Source organism: Malaclemys terrapin, chromosome 9, assembly GCF_027887155.1.
Source record: "Malaclemys terrapin pileata isolate rMalTer1 chromosome 9, rMalTer1.hap1, whole genome shotgun sequence".
NCBI lineage: Eukaryota > Metazoa > Chordata > Testudines > Emydidae > Malaclemys > Malaclemys terrapin.
Genome location: NC_071513.1, coordinates 98797809 through 98820727, shown reverse-complemented (window position 1 = coordinate 98820727; position 22919 = coordinate 98797809). Strand labels below are relative to the sequence as shown.

General features: G+C 50.3%; 1 protein-coding gene across 3 annotated transcripts in view; it reads left to right on the top strand.

The window, feature by feature from the left end:
• Nucleotides 1-22919, top strand: part of VWA5B2 (von Willebrand factor A domain containing 5B2) — a 55506-nt gene that overhangs the window by 24341 nt on the left and 8246 nt on the right. For 2 of the 3 annotated variants that reach the window (XM_054040746.1, XM_054040745.1), the window contains 11 exons: nucleotides 3921-4152; nucleotides 4790-4944; nucleotides 11238-11369; nucleotides 11916-12040; nucleotides 12250-12426; nucleotides 16445-16555; nucleotides 16997-17199; nucleotides 18896-19010; nucleotides 20785-20967; nucleotides 21214-21412; nucleotides 21746-22035. In XM_054040746.1, coding sequence (XP_053896721.1) covers nucleotides 3921-4152; nucleotides 4790-4944; nucleotides 11238-11369; nucleotides 11916-12040; nucleotides 12250-12426; nucleotides 16445-16555; nucleotides 16997-17199; nucleotides 18896-19010; nucleotides 20785-20967; nucleotides 21214-21412; nucleotides 21746-22035 — 1922 coding nt within the window. The remainder of the gene's footprint in view (nucleotides 1-3920; nucleotides 4153-4789; nucleotides 4945-11237; nucleotides 11370-11915; nucleotides 12041-12249; nucleotides 12427-16444; nucleotides 16556-16996; nucleotides 17200-18895; nucleotides 19011-20784; nucleotides 20968-21213; nucleotides 21413-21745; nucleotides 22036-22919) is intronic. The other variant, XM_054040747.1, reaches the window with a different exon arrangement.

Below are 22919 nucleotides of genomic sequence, written 5' to 3'. Positions count from 1 at the left end.
ATCAACACAAATGGCTACTTGTCTAGGATTATACAAGCATTGATGGATCACCAGGGATGCTTCATGACATCAGTGTTGGCTGGTTAGGGAAGCTGCATGACACTGGCATCTTTAAGAACATAGGACTGTTCAGAAAGCTACAAGCAGGTACTTTCTTTCCCGACCAGTGGATTGCCATTGGCAATGCTGAAATGCCAATAGTGATCCTGGGGGACCCAGCCTACCACTTGTCCTCTGGCTCATGAAGCCATACACCAGGCATCTCAACAGCACCAAGGAAAGATTTAACTACTGGCTCAGCGTGTGCAGAATGACAGTTGAATGTGCTCTTGGTAGATTGAAGGGATGCTGGTGCTGTTTATGCACAAGATTAGATCTCAGTGACAAAAATCCCAATGATTATAGTTGTCAGCTGTGTCCTGCATAATATCTGTGAAGCAAAGGGGGAAAAGTTGCAGCTGGGGTGGAGGTAGAGTGGCTTTCTCCTGAGTTTGAACAGCCACATGCAAGGGCTATTAGAAGAGCTCAGTGCAGAGCCATACGGTTCAGAGAGGCTTTGAAGGAGCACTTGAACAGTGAATCACAGTACAGTAATGCATTGTGGTGTATTGTGCTGTACCTCACCCTGCTATTTGTGGGCCTGTTAGAAATTGTGTGGTGCTTGGTGTACATCTATGAATATAACACTGTCAATGCACCTAATAATTTTGCAGTGCTTGCTGTACATTTATGGTTATCACACTTGTGTGTCATTGATCCTATGAGTTATGTCACACTGTACAGTAGTTAGCAAGTAGGTGCTTTCAGAACTGCTAGGCACTCTGCAGCATATGTTGGGAGCTAATACAGATGAACTAGTTTCCAAATAATATAATTTTATTCAGTAGCAAAACTAGTACAAAGAAAAATCTGTGCAATTTAAAAGCAAATACATTAAAAACTTAATAAATTAATGGAACAGAACTTAATAAAGGGAAAGAACATTTGTGTCCTACCTACACACATTTACCTACGCATTCAGCAACTGTGGCTTTCACAGGTCAGTGTATGTGAAGCTGTGGTTGTCCTTTATGTCCCCTGGGGTGGAGTGGTAAGGTAGGGATGTGCCCCCTGATGCCAGGTGGAATGTTAGGGGTGTGTGTAGACGGGGCGGCTCTATGTATTTTGCCAGCCCAAGCACTGCAGTCAGGCAGCTTTTGGTGGCGCACCTGTGGGCAGTCTGCTGGTAACGTGGATTCGGTGGCATGCGTGCGGGAGGTCCACCGGTTCCACGCCTTCAACGTACCTACCGCCGAATTGCCACCGAAACCGCGGGACCAGCGGACCTCCCGCAGGCATGCCGCCAAAGGCTGCCTGACTGCCACCCTCACAGTGACTGGCAGGCCACCCCCCACGGCTTGCCGCCCCAGGCACGCGCTTGGTGCGCTGGTGCCTGGAGCTGCCCCTGGTGTAGAGAGGTGTAATGGAGTTCTCCAGGGATAGCAAAGGGAGGCATGCCTGTGATTGTTGACCCTGAAGGTCCACAAGAGTCTGCGGCATCTGTATTTGCTGCCGGAGAAGCCTTATTATATCTTGATGCATCCCGAGTCGTTTTCTTTCTCCTCATCATCTGGCTCAGGCATTCTGAAGGTGTAGAGGGAGAACCTGCAGGTAAAACACACAGCGGTACCATTGTCAGTATAGTCACAACAGAAAGGGAAAGTTAAGATTCACAGCTCCCTTCTCTTTCTCCATTAAAGTTTTAAACAAGGCCTTGGAGAGCTTGTGCCCGGTGTCACTACAGCACCAGCCATGGTGAGTACGGCCCACCAGGGGCGAGGAAAAGGAGGAGGAATTGCTCAGTTGCATAAAACTCTGAGTATAGGCCAGTGGTTTTCAACCTTTTCTCATTTGCAAACCCGTAAAAAATTTCAAATGGAGGTTGGACCCCTTTGGAAATCTTAGACAAGTTGAAAACCACTGTTCTGTGGTAACAACAACCTTTCGTGGACCCTTACATGTCGTCTGCAGAGCCTGAGGGGTCTGCAGACCACAGGTTGAAAACCACTGGGATAGGCCAGTGTCACTGAATACTGGCACCATTTTCCATAGGTGGTGGTGGTTTAACTGATATTTCATTCCTGAGGGTAACAAAGGCAGAGAGAGCACAGCTGCTGCTGATGTCCTGAAGCTTCCCGAACCTGTATGCTGCTAGCCTGTGTATTGCAATGGTGCCTGCCATAGGCACCGACTTCCCCTCTTTCCTGTGGGTGCTCGACCCCACCTCTGCCCCTGGCCCCGCCCCTGCTCCACTCCTTCCATGAGGCCCCGCTCCACATCTTCCCACCCCTTCTCCGCCCCCATTACAACCCGTTTCCCAAAGTCCCCGCCCCAACTCTGCTCCCTCCCTGCCAATATTCCAACTCCTTCCCCAAATCCCCACCCCAGCCCCGCCTCCTCCCCTGAACATGCCACATTCCTGCTCCTCCTCCGCCCCCCGAGCTTGCTAACGCTGCCAAACAGCTGTTTGGCGGCAGCTGGGCAGGAAATGCTGGGAGGTAGGCAGAGGAGCAGGGACGCGGCACGCTCAGGGGATGGGGAGGAGGAGGTGGGATGGGAGGTGAGGGGAGCTTGGCTGCCAATGGGTGCAGAGCACCCACTAATTTTTCCCCGTGGGTGCTCCAGCCCCGGAGCCTACGGTGCCTGCTGAAGTTAACGCTGATTGGTGTGGGAAAGTGTCGTACCACGGAGGAAGAAATAAGGCTGCCTCCCTAGAAACCTTCAGGAGAGGATTGCAGAGTACCTCCATGAAAGTTTTATCGAGCTCTCTCAAGAGGATTCAAGCGACACCCCTATGTACATAACCCCACTGCTCCACACGGCTCCTCTTGCCTAACTCGCTTTTCACGACAGAGGCTTGTGGCTTGGGCTCCTCGGCGGTATCCATGGTGGTGTGCAGGACAGTGTTGGGATCTCCACCAAGTAAGATATGCAGCTCTTTGTAAAAGTGGCAGGTCTGTGGCTCGGCACCGGATCAACTGTTGACCTCCCTGGCCTTTGATATGTCTGCCGCAATTTCTTTGCTTTCAGATGACACTGCTGCTGGTCCCTATTGTACCCCTTCTGCATCCCCCAGGCAATCTGCTCATAGATGTCCATGTTTCTATGGCTGGTCCAGAGCTGTGCTTGTACAGTGTCTTTTCCCCACGGCCAAGGAGATCCAGTACCTCCTTTCTGTTCCAAGCTGGAGTGCATCTGGAGCATGTAGACAGCATGATCAGCTGGGGAGCTGCACACAACAAAAGAGAGCTGCTAGGTGTGCTTGCCAAGCTGGACAATCAGGAAAAGACATTTCAAAAATTCATGGAGCGTTAAAGTGGAGAGGAGCCTTCCAGTCTCTGTGACCCCTGGGCAGTGGAATTCACAATTGTGACCAGAACTGTCAGTGTCGGGTATTATGGGACAGCTGCTGGAGGACTGTTAGGGTCGACATAAGTAACACAGTATCTGCACTCGCATTGTATTGACCTCAGTACATCAACCATGGCTCAGTGCCGCTCAGGGAGATGGTGTTACTGCATCACTGTAATGGGGCACTTACACTGATGGGAGACAAGCTCAAGTGTAGACACATACGCAAATAGGTCAATGCAAGATGGCTTACGTCAGCTTCACTTTGTAGTTAGACCAGACTTTAGACTGTAAACTTCTAGGGCAAGGACTGTGTCTTTTTATATGTTTGTACATTGCTAAGCATACTGATAATACTTAATGTATAATGAATAATAATCCCCTTGGCCTCACTATTCCAGTCTGAGACTGTCCATGGCTGTGAGGCTGATCCCCCGTCCTGGTGCTGGTCTGTAACTGCGAACACCAGCTCGATGCTCGAAACGCCCGTCCTGTGGAAACTGCCTGCTGACTGTTCCTTTCCTGCCCAGGTCACCTCATCCTTGATGAAGATTTAGAGCGTTCTACCTTCATCCTCAGCACGGGCCCCATTGGGCCCTCAGAAATCCTGACGGTTGTCTTCAGCAGCAGCCAGGAGCTGTCGACCCTGCCAGACGGTGCACTCCACATCACGTTCCCCTCCGTCCTCACGCCCCTCGTGGTGGCCCTCCCGGAAAGTGCGAGTGAGCCGGGAGGCTTGTGTGACGACAGGTTGGCCCTATGGTGATTTTCATGGCTTTCTCGGAGTCTATGCCATAAGAGGGTCTGAGGAGGTTATAGAAGGGGAGGGAAAGCAGAGGGGCTATAGGGAGGGGATAAGGAGCAGAGGGATGGTTCTGTGGTCACCTCATCCCTGAGAAGATTCCCAGAATGCACCTTAACTTTACCAAATACAGAGTCTCACGCTAGAGGTGTGAGGTCCCCAGGTCTCCCCAGTTGTGGATTCCCACATTCTCCTGCTGCGTCCTCATGGGGGGGGGGGAGGGAGCTGACAGGTAAATGCGGGAGGATGTTGGGGTTCAGGAAGATGCTTCATGTTCCCTCCCTGATGAACTGTGGCTCTCCACTGGCCTGAGGTGGCAGTAAAGTCCCTGTGGCCTGCCTGAGATACCCAGGTGTGAACTAAAGTCTGGTGCACATCCCAGGGTATCATCAGAGGAGCCTGTTAATCTCCCAGCTGCTGGAATGCCCAGGAGTGCCTGGCAAGAGCTCGCTGCGCTGATAGGGAGCGAGGCTGCTCTGGATAAGGGGACACTGCAGGCTGCTCAGCATTGCAGAGGCTAACGGTCCCCAGCAGGCCAAGCCCACCCCTAGCGGGTACTTTGCGGTCAGCTCGTGATTGACTTGTCTTTTGTTTCAGTCCCACTAGCTGCTTTGGAGCTACTGGCCTGCGAAGTGAACAGTCGTTCATCGTGCCTCCCGAGAGCACAGACATCTTCAGGGGCCAGGCCTACAATCCCTTCCCCTATGAATTCTCCTTTGAGCTGCTGGTCAAGGGGCCCTGCTTGCTGGCAGGTATGAGGATGATGTTTCTCCGTCGGCTTATTTTTCTCTCTCTTTTGGTGGGTCATCAGTGCTCATGGAAGTGAAGTGTCAATAGAGCTGGACAGTGTGTGGGCAACAGCTGGCCAAGCCTCCCCCTGACAGCCCATCTAGTGTCCCTCAATCCCCATCCGCAGTCCCCCCCGCCCCCGCTATTCCAGCCCTGGCATAACAGAAACATGCAGCTCATTTCATGTCCCTTTATCCTGACCCACCACAGCCTGCTATTCCAGCCCTCAGCTCCTTAGATCCATAGCTTACTGATCCTACCCGGCAGCTACCAAGGCTCAAACAGGGGTTGCAGAGTGTGACAAAGGCCCAAAATGAAGGGCACCGAATAATTACTGTTCCACTGCAGTTATGGGATTCATTCCCTTTGTGAAAATGGCTCTCTCTGTTAACTCAGATTCATGAGTCTGTTTCTGATAGAAAGTTTCCAACAATAAAAGCTAGGGGGGAACATGCGGGTAACTTTGGGACTAAAATGAGAGATGTCCCATGAAACAAAGGATATTTGATGATGCACCTCATTCCTGAAGACATTTCCTTTTGGTATTTAAGGAAAAAAGCTACTTCCTGTCCCTCCGTCCAATCCCTTCTCCAAACCTGCTCCTTCTGCCTCCCTCCATCATTGAGCCTCATTCCTGCTCCAGCCTATGAACAATAAAACTAAAGGGTTGGGGAGCTGAACTAACTTGATGTGATCCCACCATAGCCAAGGAACCTCCTGACCTTCTCTCATGTTAACCTGGTCCGTCCGACCCTCCCCAATGTCCTTGTCTGATGTTATCTCTCCCCGGGACATGTCATCTCTGATAAAGCTCCTCAAGGCAGAGAGCAGATTTTGACTATAAATGCCAAGCTGTGAACCAGTGGCATTTTTGCCGTGCTCCAATACACTCACCACAGACTTGAGAGAGGCAAAACCCATCCACTTCTTTGCTGACTTTATTACCACAAAACTCCAACCCAAGCTGCCTCCCCAGGGCACTCACTTAAGACAAAAGCACCCATAGATACCTCTAGTCAAAGGGCTACTGCCACTTCCATTATATCCAGCAGGAATCAATTAACATTTCCTAGTGGTGTCCCAGTACCTTATAACCAGGAGGGTCCACACTGTTATATAAGTACACCATTAATAATAGAATGAGAGCTCTTGAGTGAGTCAGGGAATGCAGGAAGAATCAAAGGGCATCTGAGGCAGGTCAGTGGATGAGCCAGTCCACTTACTCCTGCCCCCAAATGCCATTGCACATCATGGATTTATGGGCTAGCTGGCTGAGACCAGTCAACTCACTTCACCTGGGGTGGAGTCTTAGCCGCTACCACTTAGACCCAGCAGTAAAAACCTAGCTCTTTATTGCTTAGCCAATATCCTCCTTCACTCAGAGAAATGAAAGTGAGGAATGGCTGTGGGGAGAAGGGACGTGATGGGGATGAATTGCACAGAGACTGGAGTGTGTGCCTGAGAGGTTAGGGGAATTGATCCCATTAACGTTGGCTCAAGGCCCATCTGCCTCTGAAGTGCTGCACTACGGCCTCACTGTGCATCAATCTGGAGAAAATGTCTGTTGGTGCTGAGTGGTTTATAGGGCCCTCTCTGGTAGGAGGGGGAGGTACGCCAGGAAGAGAAATGTCAAGGGGTCCCAGCTGCACTGTGAGCATACCCACAGTCCTTTTTAGACCTTGAAGAGGTTCTTCTCTGCCTCCCCTGAGTTACTGAGTCTGGGGGCGGGGATGTTGGCACTGAGCACTGGTGTGAATATTACACTGGGTGGTGACTAGCCTCAGTGGAGGCCACGCTCAGGTGAGTGTCTGTGTGTGGGGTAGAATAAGGGTGAGCAAGGAGGGGTGCTCAGGGAAGATTCTGGCCAAGTGGGATGGGCAGAGGGTTCTCAGCATATAGCTTGTGGCTTTCTTCTATACTGTCCCTTATGCACAGAGCCCCTTTCCTTCCACTTCCACCCTCTCCTCCTTCAATCTCTCCTCAAAACATGCTTCCTCCTTCTGCGAGGCCTCCAAACCTTAACCTTCCCTCTTAGCAAATGTGTTTAAACCCGTACCCCTGTGTGAGCGTAAGTGCTTGTGCTCATGGCTGTGTGTGTTTGCATGCACTTGTGTAAGCAGGCATGTGTGTGAGTGCACATCTGTGTGCATGCACGAGTGCTTGTCTCTGTGCGTGAGCACATGTGCATGCATGGCTCTATGTGTGCATATGCACCTGTGTTTGAATGTGCCTGTGTGTGTGTGTATGTGTTGGTATAAATACTCCTGTGTATGGAAGCATGGGTGTGTGCACATTTGTGTGTGAGTACTTGCATGTGAATGAAGTTCTGGAACAGCCGTCCATGGGGAGCAGTGGAGGCAACAAACCTAACTGGTTTCAAGACTGAGCTTGATGGGTTTATGGAGGGGATGGTATAATGAGATTGCCTACCATGGCATATGGCCCCTCCGCGACTGCTAGAAGCAAATAATCCCAGTGGCCGGAGATGGACCCTAGATGGGGAGGGCTCTGAGTTACTACAGAGAATTCTTTCCCAGGTGTCTGGCTGGTGGATCTTGCCCACATGGTCAAGTTCTAACTGATTGGCAGATTTGCGGCTGCAAAGGAATTTCCCCCCAGGTCAGACTGGCAGAGACCTTGGGGTTTTTTTGCCTTCCTTTGTAGTGTAGGGCACGGGTCCCTTGCTGATTTGAACTAGAGTAAATGGTGGATTCTCTATAACTTGAAGTCCTTAAATCATGAGTTGAGGACTTCAATAACTCAGCCAGAGGTTATGGGTCTAGTATAGACAGGGGCGTGCACAAGAGGGGGCAAGCAGGGGCACATGTGTCCCCAATAATCAGCAGGGGCACAGAACTCCTCTGGGGTTAGGGTGGGGAGAGCCAGCTCCTCTGGCTCTGGGGTGGCAGACTCGAGGAGAGAGCTAGCTCCTCCAGTTCCAGAGCCATGGGGGCAGGGAGAGACAGAACGTGGCCCTCCAAAAGTGGTCAAACTTTTATTCCTGCGCACACCCCTGAGTACAGGAGTGGGTGGGTGAGGTTCTGTGGCCAGCAATGTACAGGAGGTCAGACTAGATGATCACAATGGTCCCTTTTGGCCTTAAAGTCTATGAGCAAGCAATACCAGATTTTCAGAGCCTTGCACAATGATGTTAGCCAAACATAACCCCCAAGTTTGAATGTGCCTCAGTGTGTGTGTGTATGTGCTGGAGGCAGGTAAATGAGAAAATTCTGTCCATTTCAGTTTGACAGACCCTTCCTCCCTCTCATGGGATGGATCTGTTTTATTTTAGCAGAGCTGGTAGTGTGGCCTGCAGTTAAGGTTGCATAAACTTTCCATTATCAGACCTTGTTTTCAGTTGCTTATAACTTTGCCAAACTTTAAGTATTTGGGCTGAAATTTTCCATGCCAGATGTCTGCCTCAGCCTGAGTTGTTTTGAAACATTTCCGCTGAAATGGTTTGGCTGTTTCCAGGAGCAATATTAGGGAAAAATACATTGTTCGTCCAGACCAAAAATGCAACTTTAATTTGGCCCCTTTTGTATATGCATGGTGGTACAGTCTTTAATCACATGATCACATACTACAGCTTTGTTCACTGCCACAGAGTGGACGGTGCTTTGGGAAGGAATCAGGGTTGGCTGTAGTTTGTCGGACCCCTGCCTCATTTGTTGCTGAAGTAGGAAGTTGAGTCGTGGATGAGGCAGGGGATTCCAGGACAAGAAAGGATGATCTCATGGTTAAGACAACTGAATGTCTCCCTGGAGAACTGGATTCTATCCCGGTCTCTGTCCCCGAGTTCCTAGGTGATTCTGGGAAAGTCACTTAAATCAAAATGTTCATGGCTGGCCACTAATTATGTGTTACTCCTTTTCTGGATGCCCAGCGTGAGATACCTATGGCTAGATGAGCAGAGTGCTCAGAATGGCAGCTGCAGACTGTTGGAACTGTGCTTTGAACATATAAAGTCCTGGTACTGTGGAAAATCAGGCCCCAGGTGTCTCACATTGGGCCCCCCAAATTAGTGGACACTTGACAATTTTAGCCTTAATCGTTCCATGCTTCAATTCTCCATCTGTAAAATGGGCGTGATAATAGCACCTATTCCCACAGGAGTGCTGTGAAGATAAATTAAAGATTGTGAAGCCCTAAGTACAAAGGTGAGAGCATCATAAAAACACTCAGGAGAGAATGAACAGTTTTGAATTCAGGGCAGGGTTTCCATGGTATGGAGTAAATAAAGTCTGGGGCAATGCATTGAATGGTGGGATAAAAAATATTGACTAATTTCTCATTTACTCAATGAGGCAGGGGTCCTGTGGAAAAAATAATATGTGATCATGCAATTAAAGATTGTATCATAATGCATGTGCACAAGGGGGCTGAATTCAGATTGCAAAGGTTTCAGAGTAGCAGCCGTGTTCGTCTGTATCCGCAAAAAGAACAGGAGTACTTGTGGCACCTTAGAGACTAACAAATTTATTAGAGCATAAGCTTTCGTGGACTACAGCCCACTTCTTTGGATGCATATTTTATTTATTAGAGCATAAGCTTTCGTGGACTACAGCCCACTTCTTCGGATGCATATGCATCCGAAGAAGTGGGCTGTAGTCCACGAAAGCTTATGCTCTAATAAATTTGTTATTCAGATTGCAAAGGCAACCTGAGTTCTGACACTTCCTAACTTTTCAGTGCTTGACTTCGCAACCTTAGTGCGAAGTTTAGCATAGCTTTTTGGATGTAATTATTATCTATTTGCAGTCACTCCAAATATCTCTGTACGTCTTCTGCGGGGGAGGAACAGCAGGGTCTAGGGGAGAGAAAGAATTGTCATAACAGGCCACAAGCATTTAAAAAAGGCACCCAGCTGATGCAGCAGGAACTTAGATTATGTCTGCCCTGCAAAAAAAATCTGCAGCAGCGATTCTGAGTTGCAGCCTGCAGACTCAGGCTCACTAGTATGGTGCTAAAAACAGTAGTGTAGACGTTCCCACTTGGCTGGAACTTGGGCGCTGAAACCTAGTGAGGGAGATGCGTCTTAGAGCCTGAGCTCCAGCCCAAGTGGCAACATCTATGCTAAGCTGCTATTTTTAGCACCGTAGCTCAAGCCCGAGTCTGTATACCCAGGTTCTGAGACTCTGCAGGGTTGTCAAGGTTCCCTCCCCACTTTGAACTCTGGGGTACAGCTGTGGGGACCCACATGAAAGACACCCAAGCTTATTTCTACCAGCTTAGGTTAAAACTTCCCCAAGGCACAAATCCTTTCTTTGTCCTTGGACAGTATTGCTGCCACCACCAAGTGATTTAGACAAACATCCAGGGAAAAGGGCTACTTGGAGTCTCTGTTTCTCCAAACCCCTTCACCCCCTTTCCTGGGGAGGCTTGAGAATAACACACTAACCAATTGCCTTTAATGAAAGTACAGACCAGACCCTTTATCTTTAGGACACTAAAATCAATCAGGTTCTTTAAAAAATAACTTTATTATAAAGAAAAAGGTAAAAAGAAGCACCTCTGTAAAATCAGAATGGAAGGTAATTTTACAGGGTAATAAAAAGATTTAAAACACAGAGGATTCCCCTCTAGGCTCAACTTCAAAGTTCCAAAAACAGGAATAAAACTCCCTCTTAGCATAGGGAAAATTCACAAGCTAAAACAAAAGATAATCTAACGCATTTCCTTGCTTTACTTACAATTTTTGTAATCTTAGATGCTTATTTCAGGTAGGGTTTTAGGAGACGTTTTTTTCCTGCCTCCCCCCCCCCCCCAATTTGAAAGTATCTTCTTTTCTTATTGGTCCTTTTGGTCAGGTGCCAACCAAGTTATTTGAGCTTCTTAACCCCTTACAGGGAAAGGAGGGATTTTATGCTACCCTTAACTGTATGTTTATGACAAGGGTTGACATACCCTAAGTGCCCTGGGATGATGTCTGGATATAAAAGCTACAATGATGAACCAGAGCTGAGACTAGATGATTTAGGCCCAGATTTTTAAAGGTATTTAGGTGTTTCTGTGTATCAGTGTTGCAACATCTACCTGATTTAGGTGCCTAAGTCCCATCAACAATCAATGGGATTTTGTCTCCTAAATGCCTTTTGAAAATGAGATTTAGGCTCCTAAATTGGTTAGGCATTACAACACTGAGTGCAGCAATGCCTGAGTACCTTTAAAAACAACAAATCATGGGCCTTACCCTACCTCCCGTACCCCCTTAGTAATTGTAATTTCTGCTTCTTATTCCTCCTCTGCCCTGCAGGCATGGAGAGCCCATCGCATGCCCTACGGGCTGATGCAAACCCCTATGCCAACTCTGCCTCCACCATTTGTGTTACCTTGGCAGAGGGTCACCAATGTGACAGGAGTCTGGAGATTATCTTGTACCCCTGTGGTAAGAGGAACAAGTGAACCAACATTACACTGGGAGCCTGCTTTTAACTTGGAGTCCACAGCTAGGGTAAATTCAGGCGGCACTGGCTCTGGGAGCTCAAGGCCTCTCCTAACAGGGGTGCTGGTTGTGGGAAGCTCCTGGTTATTACAGTTCAAGACTCTTCCAGCTGGTGGTGCTGTGGAGAAGGGAGCAGGCATGCTAAGCATGGGGAAGCTCTCCGTTGCTTAATTCTCTGCCTCTCCTAGCGGGGGGTGCTGCCAGTAGAGTAAACCCCAATTCTCTTACATGGAGACATATTTAGTATTTCAGAGGCATTTTCCATCTGGATTGATTTACAGTCCTAGAAGAGCTGCCTGTGTCAGGGGCCCATTCTGTTCTGCAGCCCACTTCATAAGGGAGAGGGCCTTTCATAGACCCAGCTCCCTTCCCAGACCCTCACTTCCTAACTGCCGGGTCCTCATGATTCTAAATTCTGCGGAGCACCAGGAAGTGCAGGGCCATAGGGTGGGAGCCACTGACTTCTCTGATGTTTGTCCTTTTGCCCAGAGCCCCATTGCCCTCACCTGGTCATTGAGGCGGGTGCCATGACGTACCAGGAGTATGAGGCGCACATCAGGAGTCGTCGGGATTACGTGCGAATCGCCAAGAAGGACAGTGATGGGGAGAGACAGGTGACCAACCCTGGAGGGTCTTTAACAGGGTGGTCCTGGAGGGGGAGGTGTCACAGCCAGTTAGAGGACTGGGACGGGAGAAGTCTGAGACTTGAGGGAAACAGCTATCCTGGGCAAGGATGTGTGAGGCTCAAGGGGAAGTGCCTGTGGAAGGGGGATGTGAGGCTTGAGGATCCCACCCCACTCCTGTCTCTCTCTCATGCTCACAGGTGGCCTTCGTTCAAAAGCGATTCCACAAAGACATCTTCCACAACCCGGTCCTGATGCTGAACTTCTGTCCTGAGGTGGGCAGTGTGCCTACTGACCTCCAGACGGTCACCCGGGAAATCCTCTTCCTCATCGACCAGAGTGGCAGCATGAGTGGCCCCAACATCATCAGGATCAAGGTCAGGGGGAAAAGGGCCCAGCTTGGGGGCAGGCGGCATAAAATCCACCTAGGGGAAGAAAGCCAGGAACAAGCAGTGGCCAGGATGGCTCCAAGTCCTCAGGGTGAATCACTGACTTGTCTCAAATCATCCCATTATGGGTGAGGTGAGAGGGAGGAAACATTAGGTCGCCCAGTGCTCTCAGATTCCTTTCCTCCTTATCAGTGGGGCCTGATGGCACAGACACTTTGTTAATCCCCTTGGTTGATCAGCTACTTAACAGGCAGGCTGGCTACCTCTATTCCCCCTGCAGCTGTGCTGCATTTGAGGTCAGCTGAGGGACTTGCTAACAATCCCTGGATTTGAATGTTGTGGGGAGGGGCCAGGTCATGCCATTTTCCTTGGAGGAGACAGACTGCAATTTGCTTCCCCACTGAGGTCTGCTGACCATCTGGGCAGGGTGTAAGACCCATCTCTCTTCTCGAGCTTTTGCTTGGGGTGGCAGGGAGGGACATGATATCCTGGAGGGGCAAGACTCCTTAGTTACTTCTGAAAACACTTTGGTCAAAGCGGAGAAACTTTAGAGATTAGAATGGAAGGAAGACAGACAGACATCACAGACTGATCTGTATTAGAAACAGAGAAGGGAGGAGGTAACGGAACAATATGCAGGGTCAGTCCGTGCTGCAGGGAAAAGACAAGGCAGATTGAGGCTGTTAATAAGAATGGCTTTTAAAGAAACGGTTGGGGGAAGGGAAGGATAGAGACATTAGAAAATGAGGAGGAGATGACATCAATGCTGACTCAGCTGTTCAAGGTTCTGAGCTGCTCAAAAAAAATTGTCTTAAATGAATAAAGCAAAAAGGTATGGGACACTCAGGGCCAAATCCATCTCCCTCCTCCGAGAGCCCCTGGGCCACGGAACCAATATGATTTTGCACAGTATGAGCAGGTGTAGGGGCAGAGGACCTGCAGTAGGCGAGTGAAGTCCTCTGCACAGCAGAGGAGTGGGGGGGGAGATGTGGATGAGCCGGAGGTGGGACCAGCGGATCTGCCGCTGTGTGGATCTTCTCATCTCCTTCCTCCCTGTGGGGGTGAGGCTGTGTAAATGCCCTGCATAGGCTACTGCAGCAACTGAACTGAAAGGTCTTTGCAGAATGGCTCCACAGCTGCTCTGCAGCCTAAGGAAATACTCCTTCACACCTTCCCTACACATCTCCACAGCCCAGCTATTCAGGCTGGATTTGCTGCATAGGGAACAGTGAAGACCTGTTGATAAAACCAGATGAGGGAATACTTGGAAAATGTGACCATATAAAGATTAGCCAGTCTGGATGGCCCTGACCCCAGGGCATTAGGGGAATAAACTGACAAATCCATTTGATTGCTGAACTATTTCTATAAAGTCTTGGAGAACTGGAAAGATATGTCTAACTTCTATCCCTGCTAGAATAATGGGACAGGTACTCTGAGAACACTGTTTATAGAGTAAGAGGACCATGAGCAATAAGTGGCTGTACAGAATAAATCACGTCAAGCACATTTGATTGCTCTTTCTAACAGAACAGTAGAATTAGTGAATGAAAGGAACATGGCAGTTCGAGAGAGACTTCAGGAAAGAAAACACTTGATTGTGCCCCATGAAATCGTACTTGAAACATTGTCAAGGTTCCTTACCCATTCTGAACTCTAGGGACAGATGTGGGGACCTGCATGAAAACCTCTAAGTTTAACTACCAGCTTAGATCTGCTTTTGCTACCATCACCCAAATTATTTATGAGTTATTTGGGAAACTCTGTCTACCTCCCCCCCCCCACCCAAATATCTCCCTCCCAAGTACTATAACCCTTCCCTGGGTTGCCTTGAGAGACTTCTCCACCAATTTCCTGCTGAGTCCAGATCCAACCCCCTTGGATCTTAAATCAAGGAAAAATCAATCAGGTTCCTAAAAAGAAGGCTTTTAATTAAAGAAAGAAAGGTAAAAATAATCTCTGTAAAATCAGGATGGAAAATAACTTTACAGGGTAATCAGATTTAAAGAGCCCAGACAAACCCCCTCTAGCCTTAGGTTCAAAGTTACAGCAAACAGAGGTAAACTCTCTAGCAAAAGGAACATTTACACGTTGAGAAAAAAAAGATAAACCTAACATGCCTTGCCTGGCTGTTACTTACAAGTTTGAAATATGAGAGACTTGTTCAGGAAGATTTGGAGAGCATGGATTGATGTTCCCTCTTAGTCCCAAGAGTGAACAACCCCCAAAACAAAGAGCACAAACAAAAGCCTTCCCCCCACCAAGATTTGAAAGTATCTTATCCCCTTATTGGTCCTTTGGGTCAGGTGTCAGCCAGGTTACCTGAGCTTCTTAACCCTTTACAGGTAAAAGGATTTTGGTGTCTCTGGCCAGGAGGGATTTTATTGTATTGTACCCAGGAGGGCTGTTACCCTTCCCTTTATAGTTATGACAAACATTAATTCTAATTGGCTTGTATAGAAGCACTGGTACCTGGGTTGAAAACTGACTGAAGGCCTGAACAAAGGGTCCTGACAAATGGCAACAGGTAGAGCTGTGAGGAGGTTTCTAGTGGGGACTGTAGTGATTGTTGTCAGGACCTGTCTGAGTTCACTTGTGAATAGTGATACTTGTATGCAGCAGTGTTGTAGCCGTTGGTCCCAGGATATTCAAGAGACAAGGTGGATGAGGTAATAACTTTTATTGGACCAATTTCAATTGGTGAGAGAGAGAGAGGCTTTTGAGCTTACACAGAGCTCTCACTAACAGAAGTTGGTCCAATAAAAGATATTACCTCCCCCACCTTGTCTCTCTAATAGTGGTACTTAGCATTTACATAGTGTTTCACATATTTAAGGTGCGGTGTAAACATGAGCTAATTAATCCTCATTATAATTTTCATGTAATGATCTGAAAGCATGTTAATGAAGTTCACAGATGAGAGTAACTGAAGAGGTGATACAAGCACCAGTGAGGGCAGGAAGATGATACAAAGAAACCTAAAGAGATTAGAAAAATGGGCTGCAAATAAACTGAGATTCATCATGGGAAAATGCTGCTATCCCATCTGGGGAGAGGGACTGAAACAGGAACAGGATGTGATCGCCTTGTCCAGGACATCCTGGAATCCTTGGCCTGTATCGATTGTGTCTATAAATATATAGGGGCAGATCGACTCCCTCAGTCCATAGCTCCACAGTAACTCAGTGGCTGAAGTAGCCTGTGCAGGGCACTTAAGCAGCTGAGGATATGCCCTGTAGGCTCTAACCAGAAATACGCCCACGTCGTCCCCCTCTAGCCCATTCCAAAGACTAGGATCAGCGTCATTGCCTGACCCTCTGAGCCCAGCACACCCCCACAGCCTTCCAGTGGCTCCCCTTCTCCACGGCATCAAATCCAAGCTTCTAGTCCTCCCTTTCAAGGCCCCTCACAGCTCAGCTTCTTCCTGCTGCTCCCCCTTGTCACATTGCCTCCGGCCTCCTTCCCCGCAGTGAGTCCAGCCTCAGCTGTGCGTTTGTCTGCTTCTCCCCCAACAGTCTCCACACCTCCTTCCGCGCTGGCCCTTGTGCATGGAGCATCCGTATTCAACTGACCCAGAAAGGCCAGGGGGGCATCTGAGACTGAGAGGAGGGAAGTGACTTGGCTCAGTTGCCCAGTGAGTGCCAGTGCTGGGAAGTGACTCCACAGAGAGGTGCTCTAGCCTTGTGCCACAGAGGGAGGGGTCCCAGAGGCCATGCTTGTTGAGAGGTGTCAGAAACTGAACGGACCCACAGAGGGAATGCAGGAGTGTTCTCTCTAGCCCATGCACCAAGACTTTGTCCAGTCCAGTTCCGAACGTTCCCAGCAGTGGGGCTCTCAATCCTTCCCCTGGAAGATGGTTCTCCAGCCTGGTAGATCTCCTTGGTAGGGAGTAGTGCATATTCATGGACAGGGTGTGTCCCCCTTACAGCTGATCAGCCTCGCTCTCCGCCCTCCCCATCATCACTGGCCTCACCTGCCCTATGTGTTATATTTCATTTCTTCCCAGGAGGCCTTGCTGGTGGCAGTGAAGAGCCTCCCTTCAGGCACCTTGCTGAACATTGCTGGATTCGGCTCCCACATCAAACCCCTCTTCCCAGCAAGCAAGCCCTGCAGCAATGTGAGTGTGGTGCATGTGAGGATTCCTGGCCCTCGTGACCCAGATGCCATCACAACCAGTCTCCCTCGCTCATCCCGGTCTGAAGCCTTCACTACACTTCCCCACCTCATGTTGACCCCCCATGACCAGCCCCTCCAATAATCAAGGCCCCCTGGTCCATGTCCCTGACTCTTCATGGGCCATGGCTCAGCTGCTTGGTGCGCTCTCATCATGGGCTTGTTAAACACCTAAGTCTTTTTCTCTGGCTCCTGTGATTGAAAGTTAGCTGCTCCCATGGTGGGAGCAGCGCTGGCCAACAGATCGGTGCTCGGCATCAGGCTCCTTGCTTCAACATGACCGTAGTGTGGTGGGATTGTAGACAAGAGGGGAGAGGAGTGAGAATTTGGGGGTGATTCTGTGGGCTTGGGGTGCCCCTGTAATCCACACTGTTTGTGTCAGCAGGAGAACCTCAGGCTGGCCTGTGAGCACATACAGAAGCTCCGGGCCGATATGCATGGGACCAACCTCCTGGCTGCTCTGACCTGGATCCTGGGGCAGCCTCTTCACCGTGGTTACCCGCGCCAGCTGTTCATCTTCACGGATGCCAACGTCAGCAATGCAGGCAAGATCATTGAGCTGATTCGGAGGCAGGCCAGCACTGTCAGGTACGGAGTGAGTGTGTGTGGGGAGGGGAGGGAAACAAACCCAGGGGAGGGACGGGGCAAGAATCTTCCTGCTGCGGGGAGGATGGCTGAGGGGATGGGGAACTAGTCTGCAGCCCCTGGTGCCAGAGGGGAGCAGAGGGCCCTGCATTGGTACTGTTATACCCAGGGCCTCTCACAATCTCTCCCCCACCGAGGGCTCCCTATGAAACCCCCCAGGGTTCTGTGCTTCAGCTGTGGGGCAAGGGGGGCTCAGGGATGAAGCCCCACAGGGTGCACTATGGCTTGGAGCTTCAGCCCCATGGGTTTGAAAATATTTGCCGGAATTTAAGCCCTGGTCAGAGCCGTCCCTAGGGTACAGCAAATCGGGGTGGCCGGGACGGCTCTGTGTGCATGTCATGCGGGGGGCAGTAGGCCAGCCCGGGGAGGTGAGATTAGGGTGCGGGGGGGCCAGGCTGGCCTGTGGGGTTAGTGAGAGGCCTGGCTCCGGCAGCGGGGGTCGGGCCTGCACTCACCGGCGAGAGGGGGCAGCAGCGACCCCAGCCCTCCCCGCTGGTTCCCAGTGTTGCTCGCGGGAGGGGGCGGAAGCTGGAAAGAGGCAGCGCGGGGGCTTGGGGGAAGAGGTGGAGTGGGGGCAGGGCCTGGGGCAGAGAGGGGGGAATTGTTGCGGGCCCTGCACCCCCGTAGGGAAGGCCCTGGCCCTGGTTATACCAAAGTTCACTCCTGAGAGAATAACTCCCGCCCCTCACCACACACACCTCAGATAGAGCAGTCCAAACTCAGATTTCCCATTTCACAGGACATTTTGACATTCTGAAATTTGTTTTTGTTCTTGTGAATTTCTCATGAAACAGAATTTCGGAAAAGCTTTTGGATCTGGAAAATGTTTGTTCCAGAATTTCAAATTTTTGTTTGGGGATTTTGAAATGTTATCTTGATTTTTAATTGTAATCTTCATGTCGTTTTTATTATTTTTACATTACTTCAAATGTCAGCATGTCAGCCTGTTTAATTAAAACACAAACAGGAGACTAAGATCTAGAAAAGAAGATGCGATGTTTCAATCAGTGCTAAGTAGCAGCTGCCCTCTAATGATTTTAACATAAAATAAAACAATAATAAAATATTGTAACTATTATATTATGTCGTAGTATTGCAGATCTATAGCAGAGGTGCATATTGTGCATTATTGCTACGGACATGTCACGAAATAATATAAAGAATAATACAAATATACATATTAAAAATTAAAAAGAAAAGCCCCCAAATTTTGATTTTTCAAAATGAAAATTCAAAATGTTCTTTGTTTTGAGTTTTTGTTTTCAATTGACGTGTTTCTACAAAGGTATTACCTCACCTGCCTTATCCTCTCATCCCGGGACCAAGACAGCTATGCCAGCCCTGCAAACGCCGTATTTCTAAATGTTTTGATTTTGACAACAGTGGCATTTTTCATCAAAAAACTTTTCAATGGAACATTTCCGACCAGCTCTAACCTCAACCCCAAGAGAGGGGTCTCGGAGCCTTCTCTGCCAAATACCCCCGTGCAGACCTGGTCCCAGAAAACCTACAAATATCCCAGCCCGAGTGGGGTGGCTCAGTGCCTCCTCCTTTCAGGCTGGAGCCATCCCTGTCTAGGCCAGTGGGTCTCAGAGTAGGCCCCAGGGTTGCTTTTAAGCAGTTCGGCTTATTCCTGCAGGTGTTTCAGCTTTGGCCTGGGCTCCGGAGCCTGCCGGAGGCTCCTGAGAGGCCTGGCCAAGATGAGCAAAGGTCGGGCTGAGTTCCTGAGCCCTGAGGAGAGGCTGCAGCCCAAGGTAAGTGTCCTCCATCTGCACTGGTATTTTGGACTCAGTTGTGAGGGTGAGAGCACTGAGGTCTCTATTAACCAAGGATGCCTAAAGCTCACCCAGCACACCTAATGGGCATAAACGACACTGGCTTCAGCTGCCCTCTTTCTGTTACAGAGGGGCAGTCTACAGAGGGCACCCACCGGTGCAGCCTGCAGTCAGACCAGGGGACTTGGCATGTCACACAGCTTGTGGCGTGTGCTGTGTGGCTCATGGCAGGGACCATGGGTCTCCAACACAGAGCGCACCACTTTGATCTAGGCGGCATGGCTGCTGGGAATGCCCATCTACATGGCCCTGGCTGTGATGGGTTCCGTTGTGCTGGGCACTGCTCAGACACATAGTGATGTGCAATGGCCAGTGGCCAAGTGTGACGAACTGGGACTGTTCTTACTGTGGTCTTTGAATGCTGACAGGGGAGTGTGGCTAGGATGGTCTGTGTTGGGGGATGGGAGACTGACCAAGGGAAAATACCCGAGCATGTAATGTGAGAACCCAGGAAGGGGTTAGAGGCCAGGTGACACCTTTGCCCGGGAAACTGAACAAAGGCTGTGGGAGGGGTCGCTGAAGGGAGAGTTTCAGGAGCTGGCTGGTGATATGGCTGGGAGGCAGATGGGGCTCTGTCCTCCCAAGGGGGCTAGGGCACCCTGGGACCCCAAGATGGACCTAACTGGCGGGGGGGGGAGATCCTGTTGTCTGTGCCTGCAAGACCTGTCTTGGACTGTGTTCCTGTCGCCTAAATAAACCTTCTGCTTTACTGGCTGGCTGAGAGTCATGGTGAATCGCAGGAAGCCGGGGGTGCAGGGCCTTGTGTCCCCACCACACGCCGTGACACCAAGATGCTATGTTAATAAACTGCAAACACACACTGAGAGATGGTCCCTGCCTCAAACGGCTTACAACCTGAATAGACAAAGGAAGTAGTGGTATACTCGTGATACGGATGGGAGAGAGATTAGGGCCCAGATCCTCAAAGGTGTTTTAGGCTCCTAGCTTCCATTGAAATCAAGGCTCCGAGGATTTGAGGATCTGGGCCTGGGTGACTTGCCCAAGATCACGCAGAATGAGTGGCAGAGCCAAAAATCAAACCCAGCTCTCCTGAGTCCCACCTATCCCTTCCACCATTCCCCTGCTCTTTGTCACTTAGTCCCTGGGGGTGAAGGGCCTTGTGTCTGCTCTTGTGGCTCCTAGGACCTAGGCTGGAGCTCAGAGTGGTATCCTGGGCTCTGGAGAGAACTGCATCCATCTCCCGTCGGTGGGAGGGAACTCAGTGCAATGGGAGCTCTGAGAGGGTAAGTGTAGGGAGAGAAGAATTAAGGTTCCCCATCCCCGAATGACTTTGAAAGATGTTTTAGTGCCCAGATCAGGCTTTGCTTGTGGACTCACTCCCCTAGGACCCACCGAGCCAGCTCTGTGCCAGTGTTCAGCAAGGCATTGGCCACCAGCATTTAACAGGGCCCCTGTAGCCCCAGATCTACCCTCATCCCCTTCTCCAGCTTGGTTCCTGCTGTCAGTGTTTCTGTGCCATCTTGTGACCCAGAGCCACTCGCAGTGTCTGGGAGGCCCAGTCTGTGCTCTGGGTGGCTCAGTGTTCGGTGTCAGTCATCTGCTTCTCGGGCCAACAGCTGGTTGGTAATTCAAAGGGCTGGAGCCCCCGGAGTGCATGTGGCAGTGGAACATATAGGTGGGGAGGCTGTGAGCCTCTGAGGGCTGATGGGTCTGGTTTCTGCCCCCTCCTCAGCTGATAAAGTCTCTGAAGAAGGCAATTGAGCCTGCCGTGAGTGACATCACCATAGACTGGTATGTGCCCGACACCATGGAGGCTCTGCTGTCACCCAATGAAATTGCAGCCTTGTATCCAGGAGACCGGCTCATCAGCTATTGCACCCTCTACAACATCGCCAGCTTCCGGGACAAGAAGACAGTAAGAACCCTCTGTGTAGTGGGGGTGAGGCTTTTCCACCAGGCCGTGCTCACCATTGGGGATTGGACGATAGCTGCAAAGCGTCAGGCGCTGTGGTGAGGAAGGTTGCTGCTGGAGCCCCGGATGGCTGGGCCCTGTGGCGCGGAAACTCACATGCTGGTGTATTTCTTCCCCTCCCACGATCTGATGCCAACAGGAGGGCCTCTCTGTGGCTGTGGCAACTACCTTGTCCTCTTGTTTTGCCAGGGTAGAGAACGGGTGTGTAGAAGCCTTTCGCGGGGCTCTGTGGGGTCAGCATTCCAGTCCCAGGATGAGGCATTTAGCCTGGACGTGGCTCACCCGTACCCAGCTGGCGAGAGCCAGGACATCAGTCAAGCCCTGCAGGAGATTTCCCGTGAGATTTCCCTGGAGTTTTCCGCTGGGGGCGTCGAGGAGTCTGAGAAGAGTGAGTGGAGCAGCGAGTGAGCACTTAGTGAGGGAGTGGGGCTGGCTGTGCCTGGGGAGGTTGGCCAATGAGATGGACGTTCATCCACAGAGGAGCTGCAGAGGCAGGATGCTGACGCCTGGCCTGTCTGGTCTCTTACTGCAGGGATGTTAATGCTGGGTACATAACCCTCCAGGCTTTGCAGCACCCACCCCTCTTGTCTGGAGACAGCTGGCCAAAGGATGAGTCCCTGCCAGGCAGGGTCAGAGGGCTGTAAAGGGGGTGGTCAGGGGTGACGGGGAGAGTCTCTTTCCCCAGTAGAACAGGGTTGCTGCTTGTGTCTCTCCTTGGCAGGTGTGGATCCTGTTTCTGACATCTGGAAGAGGATTTACCAGGCCTCCTACATCCAGGAGCAGTATGTCCTCACTCACTGCTCCATCAGCACCGACCGGAGCCAGGGCCTGCTCTCCCACGGCTCCACCAGCAGCGAGTCCACTGGCTCCAGGGACATAGCTCCTGAGAGTGGCTCGCTGGCCTGCACCCTTGAATCCAACTCTCAGCAGGGACAGAAGAGCGTTTCTGTGTGCGACTCCTCCACCAAATCTGCTCCATTCCCGCAGGCCGGGCTGACTGCTGGCACCAAGGTGAGGTGTGGCCGAGCCCCTGGCTGGCCACGGCTGGGACTGCCATAAGTAGAGAAGGCTGGGGTTGGTCATCTCCTCTTGTCTCATGTACCTGCCCCCGCCCACAAATGGGTGTGAATTTCTTCTAAATCTCCTGCTCTGTCCCCACCGGAGACAAAATCCTCTATCGTGGTGACTGAGGCAGTCTCCCAGGTTCCTCCATGTTGGACCCTGTGTTCCCTGGAGTTCAGGCAGGTCTTGGAGGGATCCCCTAGAAGGGCTGGGCTGGTTAGTGCCCTGCAATGGCACTTCATTCACGGTAGGGATTGGGCAGCTTTGAATGCATTGGTCATATTAGTGCTGCCCAGCGGGTAGGCAATGGGGCTGGAGGAGCGATTTGCTGATCAGAGGCACAGGTGAGTTATAGGGTTAGCCAGAGATGGATACAGGGCAGTGGTACTCCCCAGTCGGCCCGCTTGCCAGACAGCAGAGTAACACGTAACATGAGTGTGGTGTGACGACTGTCAGGATAGGTTCTATAGACCACTGCTAGATCATGTATTGAGCTATGTCTGTTATCTGCCCCCCGGGTTCTTGCAGTTCTAGGCCCTGACATCTGGAAAAAGAACATCCGATGGGCACAACTTCCCAGTCAAATGGAATTTAAAATGTGATTAATTAATTAAAAACCCCAATACAATTAAAATCACTTAAAATTAGTCTTAATTTAACATGAAACAAACAAAATTAAAATAAAGTGGGCTAATCTCGTACCATGTATTTAATCTTCTTATCAAATTAAGGAATACCAAATACACCACCAGTTTCTCATCAGCTTGATCTAATCATTGAGGAAGTGAGCAGTCTTTGTTTAGCCTTCAGCCCCAGAATTACAGCGCATTATC